Source organism: Andrographis paniculata, unplaced genomic scaffold, assembly GCF_009805555.1.
Source record: "Andrographis paniculata isolate CXL003 unplaced genomic scaffold, ASM980555v1 Contig9END, whole genome shotgun sequence".
Taxonomy (NCBI): Eukaryota; Viridiplantae; Streptophyta; class Magnoliopsida; order Lamiales; family Acanthaceae; genus Andrographis; species Andrographis paniculata.
Window position 1 is genome coordinate 2,319,956 of NW_026137639.1, and position 9,433 is coordinate 2,329,388.

Below are 9,433 nucleotides of genomic sequence, written 5' to 3' on the forward strand. Positions count from 1 at the left end.
TGAAACTCTTAAAAATCATAGTTGAGACATTCTTGTTGCATTTTATTTGGGGATGACGTGGATATATATACTAGATTATAACCGTGCTACGGTGATTATATAATGTGATATTTAATTTAATTTTATATTTTAAATAATAAATTTTATTTTGACAATAAAAATTCGTATGAAAAATAATCAAATTTAATTTATATAAAAAACTATAAATAAAAAACAAAAAATACGGTAACTAAATCAAATAAATAATACTCCAGAATGAATTGTTCATAAAATATATTCCTTTCGTCTAAGACTAAACTTTTCATTTATTTTAGCACGTTGATCTTTGAATATTAATTATTATATTTAAATATAGTACAAATTAAAAAAAATGACAAAAATATTTGTGTCTTATAATAGTAATATAATGACATTTGTACAAAAAAAATATATATATATACAAACATAATGATATTTTTAATGTTAAAAACAATGACGCCAAAAGTAAACGAGAAGTTTAATCTTGAACGAAGGTAGTATATTCTATTTAAATTCAAACATTATAAAGATAAAAAATAATTATTCATAATCACTATTAAATTAAAATCAAAATAATTTTGAAAAAAATTTGTACCTATCAATAAGAAAATAAAATTATTAATATTTTATCGTCGTTTATATACTCCCTCCATTCCATAACTATAGTCTAGGTTGGGTTTGATACGGAATTTAAAAAATATTGATATTATATTGATAGTGGATAAAAAATATGGATAAAAGAATTTTTTGCCCTTGTGAGTGTATTAGTGTAAAAAATAGTGGCAATTGTGTAATAATAATGAAAAAGTAAATGTAGTTTTATAGTGATATGATTATTTATGAAAATGAGACTATTGTTTTGAGACGGACAAAAATGATAATTAAGACTATTGTATTGAAACGGAGGGAGTATTGTTTTTAGCCTGCAATTGAAAATAATATTCAACCAATATACTAAATAATATATATAGTAAAAAAAACAAAAGCAAACAATAATATCAAGTAAGCAAGTAAATCATAAATAAAATAAAAATTGATATACCACTCTAAATCAAACCTAAGTTAGATTAAAATTATTTATTTATAATTTTATTAAATAAAATATTATAATAAATTCTGAAATAAATACATATCTATGAATGAATGAAAAATATATATATATATTGATCTTCTTATCGCATTTTTTTTTATCGCCAATTTGAAAAGAATGTTTAAACCATATACCAATAAAACAAAAATAAATCTACTAACAAAAATAAAAGCAAATATTGCATAATATTTAAAAATAAAACCATAAATTACAGTATTCATATTTCAAGTGAAATTCAAATATTAATTAAATTAACAATATTTCTTAATAATTCATATTAGACTAAAAACAAAATATTCAAAATTTGAATATAATTTGACTTTTTGGAAAAAAAAAGATGTATCAGAATAGTAATTTTCAAAATCAAATCAATTAGAAAAATGCATACAGAACACGAATAGATAAGAATTGATTACTAAAAAATAAAAATAACAAAAAATAAATAAAAAAATGCATATAATACAAGAGTTAAAGTACCAAAATAAACATATAATTTTTATAGATTGCTAAAAAAATTACTCTAATTTTATGGATGAATTTCTTTGATATTTTTTAAATAAAAAACCTAAAAATTTAAATATAACTTACAAAATTATGAAAATAATAATTTAATACAATATTCAAAATCAAATCAATTAAAAAATATACAGTAAATAAAAATGAAAATAAAAATAACACAATATATAATTAAAAATACATATACAATATAAAAATGAAAAATAATAAAGTAAAAATAAATTTGTGATATGGAACACCTAGCCTAATGATCTCCCATGTGTGCATATGAGTGACACGTAAGATTTCTCAAACAAAATATTCAAATAGTTTCGAGGGGGCGGCTACAGTGCTGAATTTCAGCAACAATACATCGTGTGCTATTAGACAACATATAATATTACTACAAACAACATACTATATATGTTAATATAATACAAATACAGTACATGAACAGAACACACATATTGTAGTCTCAACGGCACATAATATTACTACAGGCAACACATTATATATGCTAATATAATACAAATATAGCACGTGAACTAACAGAACATGTTATAGTCTCATACAACACACAACCGTTGATCTTAGCGCATGACATACTGTATACAACACACTTGTTATTATTAAAAAACAGCAAATACCTTTAGTATACATAACATGTATTGTATATAATACTAATGTATGTTATTTGCATATATGACGTGTCCTGATGTAAAAAATCAGCACCGTAACCATCAATTTTATGAAGTTGACCGGATAAATTTACAAAAAAAATAAAACTCTATCCATTCTAGAATTAAATCCTATAATTATGATTGATATTTATTTTATCGGATTAATTTACAAAAAAATGTCTATCCATTATAGAATTAAATCCTATAATTATGCCTATATTTATGGTGCAATTAAAACTTGCCTTATTCCCCTTAGTGAAAGTACCTATAAAAGGACTCCATTTTCCTTCATTTGAAAGCACCACCACAACCATCTCCTCTTTTCTCTCAAGTTATTCTAGTCTTTTTTAATTTTCGAGTAAGTTGATTTTTTTTTTTTTTTTTTTTATTTTTTATTCATCATTTTTATTGCATATTATTTTCAAAAATTAAACATAATTTGTTTTACAATATTTTTTTTTTCTTTTGATAAAAAAAGGTGTGACAAGAACAATATTTGAAGACCTCGAAATTTGAACCAATGATGGTCATTGAAGGTGCTGTCATTTTAGATCTTGTAAGTTGTCAATTATAAAATATTAATTATATGATATTAATTTTATATTTGAATTGTTGTTATTTGTTAGTTATACAGTACTAGATCAAGAAAATTCAATATAATGTATGAATTTTTTATTTTAAAAATACTTCGGATTTATAATATTTTTGAATTTTTAATAATACAATCTCACACTCCTTTATAAAATTACTTATTTTTTTTCATGAATATTATATGTCAATTCTTGTCTTAATTTTATATATATATATATATATTAAAGGGTCTAAAAAAATGTCGCCATTTTATGTTACCATCTAATTATGCCATAAATGATTTAACATATATATATATATATATATATAATATATTAGTTGTGATAGTCGACCAGTTGATTTTGAGTGTAATTAAGATCATTCTCGTTCAACATGAGTTTTGGTAAGTAAAATATACGAAAGCATTCAATTGATTTATGGAAAGACACAGTTAATCAGTGAAATGAATTTTTTACGAAGATAAATAGGATCCGATCAATTATGAATTCTAGATATGGTAGTAATAGAGTTTTGATGTTTTTTTAATCATTTTTATATCTTTGAATCGAATATCTCGCAAATAATATTTGTACGATTCCAAAAATTTTATATAACATTTTTTCAAATCTTGGTTAATCTTGATTGGTAAAAGTTCGATTGAAAAACCATTATGATAGCTCTTTCTGTCCAATGTCGGAGCTTAGGATTTGGCAACAATTGTCAAAATAATATTACCAGCGTATTATCGATATTACCGATATATTGGTAAGCTGGCTATGAAACAATATCAATTGTTACTTAATCCTGAGCTTTGATATTGGACATAAGGAGTCGCTGTAAGGGTTTTCAAGGTGATTTTTTTACGATTCAAAATTTTCTGATTTTTGAAGAAATATCATACCCAAGTTTTTGGAATTTTGCGAATATAATCGGGAGATATTTGATTTGGTGATGATAGAAAACTCAAATTCTATTCATGCTATATCTAGAATTCATAATAGATCAGGTTCCATTGATCTTCGTCAAAAGTTTGTTGCATTGGCTAACTTGTAACAATAATGTTGTGGCTTTTTACGAGCCAATTGAATGCTTTCATATACTTACTTTCATAATTGTTCGATTCGATCATTTTTTTGAAAATAAACCAAATAACAATTGATGCATTTTGATTAGTTTTTTCAGCAAATTTTGAATTATATCCTAATTGTTCAATAATTTTAATTAATTAGAAATAATTTAATTTGTTTAATTATTAATTGAGATTAAATTCAGCATTGCTCAATTTGATCATTCAACACATCATCCGATCTGTGTGAATAGTTTTTAAAAAATTAATTTGTATAATTAAAAAATTAGAATATACATTTAAATATTATTTTCTCAATAAAATATATATAAAATAAATATGAATATGTATATTTTGTGATTGAAAAAATAAAATTTATTTTTATTATAGATTATCGTTACATTATTACTTTTATATAAATAATAAAAACAAATTAGTTTCTACGCTGTTTCAAATTATACATTGCAATTAAAATATTATTATTTTTAAACTGTAGAATCAACATCCAATTTATTTAGTCATTTATTAAGTTCTTATAATTCATGAAAAAACAATATTATTGGGCTTTATTAAAGCTGGGCCTAAATGAATAAATTAGAAATCTGCGGCCCAATGAAATCGAAGGATTGGAAGAACGCGAAAATGTCGACTCGACTTCCGTAGAAATCAAATGCTGTCGTCATTCTGATTCCGACGCAGGGTCTTTCGATTTGCGTTTCGCTTATCTCAATCGCTGTTGGAACAAACCATGATCAGCGTTTTAGCCCAGGTGGCCTGGTCTACCTTTTCTCGTTTTGAGAAAAATCAATCTCCCCTTGGACTTGGGATTCGTATTGAATTAATATGCTGCGTGTAAAAATATGTGCAGGAGCGCCTGTTGGGTGCCGCGCTAGGGAGCTTGTTAACCGGAGCGGTGGTTTTTGAGCACCGTCGGAGCATCTACAAGTCCGTTCATAAATCCGAGCCTCAGGTGATTTCCTTGTTGTAAATTTAATTGCGGCTGTACTTGATGATGTATGGTGGATTTTTTTGTTTATTTTTGTGGCGAAATTTGCCATTCGAAAACCGATTAGGGTTGTGGGAAGATATTATCTGTTATGTGTGGCTGTACATTTGGGGTTCTCTGGAGAAGATTTACTTTTACTTTTTGGGTATTCAGATATGTGCATATACACACGGATTTTGAAAGAAATTGGGAAATTATTTAGGGTTGAAGTTGAGTGAGAAACTTGAAATTTTACCGATTGATATATGAAGAAATTAATTTGATAAATGATACAATGATTGCCTGATATGATGGTTTGAAGATTATGGTGTTATCCCAAAATGGAGTTGTTAATGGAGATGAAGGCTTAAGTCACAAATCTTTGAATAAGTTGACCTCCAATTAGGAAATACTCCATTTCCATACAGCTTTGATTCAATACTTTGGGGCTGACTCGTTTAGACCAAATAAATTACTTATTTAATTGAATTGAAACAATTTCGATACATATACTCAATTGAGTGAGTTTTAGTTTCGTTCGAGATAAACGTAAGTTAAGTTTGGGAAACCAGAACCTGGCTTGACCGCTTGACCAACTGAAGTATCCTAGACGTGATCAAGAAAACTTATCAAAATGTGAATTTTGTATTATTAAGGGTTGTATTTTCTTGTACTTGAAGCGAGAAAACTGCATTCTCTCTGAGAAAGTGTCACATGGAATTAAATCTTCTGTTTATCGCGTGTTGACAGCCGAAGTTTCCAGTAAATTAGCTTTGAAAACAATTTTTCTTCTGGAAGTTGAGCTTTGTATTGATTCCATCCCTTAGATTCTATGTTTTTTCCATTCTATATAGTTGTAAAAGGTGCTTTCTCTGGTGTCTTTTATCGTTATTTTTTTTTCATTGGCTTTGTGGTTCTTCTAGTGCTGTTTGTTTTGCGTGAACTTTTGGAGTCATCTATTGGGTTGGTTTTTATTAAGTTTGTGTTATTTCTATGCATGCTTCTTTGTCTAGCATTTGATTTCACATGGTCGAGCTTTTTCTCCCCTGGTGTCTTTCTGCTTTCCTTGCAGTTTTGTGTGTAGATTGTGTGTAAGTTTGTTAGCTTTTTGCATCCTTGCTTGTAATGCTTGAACTGTTATCAATTTGGTACTCTCCCTAGTGTAAAAACGTACGTAAAGTATTTCAATAACAAAGAACACTTGCTGTCATCATTTAGTTAAACATTACTATTATGTTATGAAGATTTAAATTTCGTTTAAGCAGGAATAAGTTTTAATTTTAAGAATAACTAAAAATATAAGTGAAGCATACTAAATTCTTAGTTCTTTAATATATTTTGACACTTTGTTTTAACACGGTCAGCTTGCTGTATAATGCACTATGCTCTGCGGGGCTCATAATTGACCATGCTGAAACCCGATTTCTAATGTGGAAACAATTAACAGTGAGTTAATCAAAATATGATATGGGAGACATGTTTGTCTTCATTGTTCAGTAATTTTTTCTTTTAGCTCCAAGTGATATAGTAAAATGATTTGATGAAATCTCCCCCTGAATAACTACATCGCATGTTAGAATAAGTAACTAGGTGTCATGACTGTAAGACAAATGATTTTGTTTCTTTGTGGTGAGAATTTATGGGGCAATGTTTCGTGTACCTTTCAGCAAACCGAGCCTATTTTTGGAAGGAAATATCGGTTGAAGTTTGCGCACACATGGAATAAAGCTGTGGACAAGACATTAGGGCCTCTAATCGAGTCCTTGAGCTCCCGCGGATGGTAGGATCGAGCACTGCACCAACCACTGTATGAATTGTTATCTTGTTGCACGTATGCGCGTGTTTATCCATTTTTTTTTTTTAAATATTTGCCGTGACATCTATCTAGCTGCTAACTACTCCCCTTTTCGAGTTAATTCCCAAGTAGGGATGTAATTGCTACGTATCGTCTTGCATCCTATCCTATCCTATCTTTACATTGTTTTGAATTTGATTTACTGAAGAGCTGAAATTTGATTGTTACAATAAAAAGAACAGTTGAGATTGAGATATCTATACATGTACATATATGTATATATATATATATATTAATGTATAATGAAGTGGGGAAAGTTGAATGGTGGTGTTGTTGGACTGGTTACAAGTTATGAATGGACCCACGATATGTGTCCATCCCCACTTTTCTTTTGTCCATATATATATATATATATATATATAGATAATTGTAAAAAATATACATTTATACGCTATTATCTCTTTAATTCTGTATTTATCTTGATGACAAAATATATTCTACATGTTTATAAAAGTCGCTATTTATGTACTTTGTCCGCCCGTGATATTCACACCACGCGCTCTTACGCGCGGCTAAATGATAAAAATAGCAATTTTTACAAATATTGGAGATATATTTTGTATAAATGTGAGATATTTTTTGTAATTATCCCAATGTATATACAATTAAGGATAACAATACAATACTTGTTGGGTTGTAGGGTTTGATCGGAGGGAATCATACACACTATTTACACATACACATACTCTTTTCTACCTCGTGTTGTATTGGCTGGCTACTGAAAGGTCATTTGTTAATAACAACTAACTTGACTAAACAATTTTGATAATTTTATACAAGGTAATTGAGTTTGAGTTAAGAATTATGATTTAATTATGTATATGAATCAGCATGAATTTGATACGGTAATAAAATGGTTGATGTCCTATTTCACTATTCACATTACATCAAACAAAAAATAACATGACAATCTGATGCGAAATAACTGAATTTGAATTAAGGATTTTAATCTCCATAATAAATGAATTGCGTGATTTCGTATATTTAAAATATTCAATCCTACTCATTATTAGGTCTACACATTATCCTAGGGTTTATTTTTGAAAAATTGTCCACACCAAATGGTATAGTTTTGTCACCGGAACTATCTTAGATTGGGTTTTGGGGATATATGGTTTGATATTTCTGATTCGGTTTGAGAGTTTATCCAGTGCTAGGTGGTCTGGTGTGGCTTAAAAAAAACAAGGTAGAGTTCATCAAAGTAAATTTAAATGATCAATTAAGTTTAATTTTTTTTTTAAAAGTAATTAAATATTGAAAATATTCTTTTATGATTTCAAATAGAAAGTAGCATTATTTATTCGGCACAATTTTTAATAAAAATATATATTTTCTTTTTAAAACATTAAATCAAAGTATCAATACTACAAATTTCAAAACATCACATCAAAATGTTAACCACAATGGATTTCAAATACCAACTAAACCAACCCATTATATTTTATAACAGAAAATAATATTATTTTATTTTATTTTTATTTTTTTATAGGGAATTAAACAAAATCAAAGCAAATTGAGTTCTAGAAATTTATTTTATTTTATTTTATTTTTCTATTATTATAGTATGTGTTTTCTGGTTATACTTTGACGTTTTGGACGGGACATGAATATATTTCAAAGAAAAATAAATATAGAATTTCTTACTGCTTGTTAGACAAATAGCAAAAATTGTATAAATGAAGAAGCGCAAGCAAATAAAAGGCACGAAAATCTTAAGTGGACTTCTATACAAAATAATTTTCTGAATAATAACATAATACTGCAATAATACGTACACAGTGTATAACTATCTATAGTATATTATATATATTTAAAAAATTTTTAAATAAAATATATAATCCAATATCGTGATTACATCTCCGTGACTCAGACATTCATTTCCGCCGGCGCCGGCAACGGCATCGGTTCGGCTTTCCGGGAATTTTCCGGCCGCTTCGCCGGAATATCCGTTTCCGGTGGCGGTGACTGTTGCGTTTCAGCACTTCTTGAGTTGTCTCGACGCTTCCTTACAATGACATAGAATGCTCCGACTCCGACAGCACAGACCAGAACCATACTGAAGCATATTCCGGCAATGCCGCCGGCGCCGATTCCCCGGCCGCCGCCGCCGGCGCCATTTTCGGAAGTGCTCTCATGGGCCGGAGTGGACTTGACGGTGGAAGCGGCCGCCATCGGCATCACGGAGGCGGTTGGCTGCATGGCGCCGTTGGGGTGGAAGAAGGCGTACGCCGCCGGCGAGATGGCCATCGGGCTCTCGTTGGCGATGCCGTGGGCTCGGTCGGCGGCAGCGGCGGCGGAAGTGGCGGCGAGGAGGTAAAGTGCGGCGGCGATTATGGCGGGGTGGAGAGCCATGGGATTTATTGAGTGTAGTTAGTGATGTTGTGGGGAGTGAATGAATGGTTGGGGTCTTATATATATTATTATTATTATTATTCCCATGAAATGTTATGGTCTAAGTATTTGAATATTTTAATGTGAATGAATAATAATTGATATATATTTTTTATTATTATAAAAAAATATAAAAAAGATTAAAAAATAGATATGACATTTTACTTAAAAAAAATGGCTAAAAAACATAAATTTATTATAGAAGAGTACGGAGTTATTATGGTGCTGAATATAATACTCTCCGTTTTAAGAGTCTCATTTAATTCTTGCGATTTTGTTTATA

At 28.9% G+C, this 9,433-nt stretch overlaps 2 protein-coding genes across 2 annotated transcripts; one reads left to right on the forward strand and one right to left on the reverse strand.

Annotated features, from left to right (window-relative positions):
• The first annotated feature begins 4,536 nt into the window (after nt 1–4,536).
• On the forward strand, nt 4,537–6,955 carry LOC127244272 (uncharacterized). The gene is made up of 3 exons (XM_051264734.1): nt 4,537–4,688; nt 4,788–4,889; nt 6,572–6,955. The coding sequence occupies exons 1-3, from the start codon at nt 4,668–4,670 to the stop codon at nt 6,686–6,688; spliced, it is 240 nt and encodes a 79-aa protein (XP_051120691.1). The 5' UTR covers nt 4,537–4,667; the 3' UTR covers nt 6,689–6,955.
• A 1,461-nt stretch (nt 6,956–8,416) lies between these two features.
• On the reverse strand, nt 8,417–9,159 carry LOC127244273 (uncharacterized). The gene has a single exon (XM_051264735.1). The coding sequence runs from the start codon at nt 9,109–9,111 to the stop codon at nt 8,626–8,628; it is 486 nt and encodes a 161-aa protein (XP_051120692.1). The 5' UTR covers nt 9,112–9,159; the 3' UTR covers nt 8,417–8,625.
• Nucleotides 9,160–9,433: the final 274 nt, after the last annotated feature.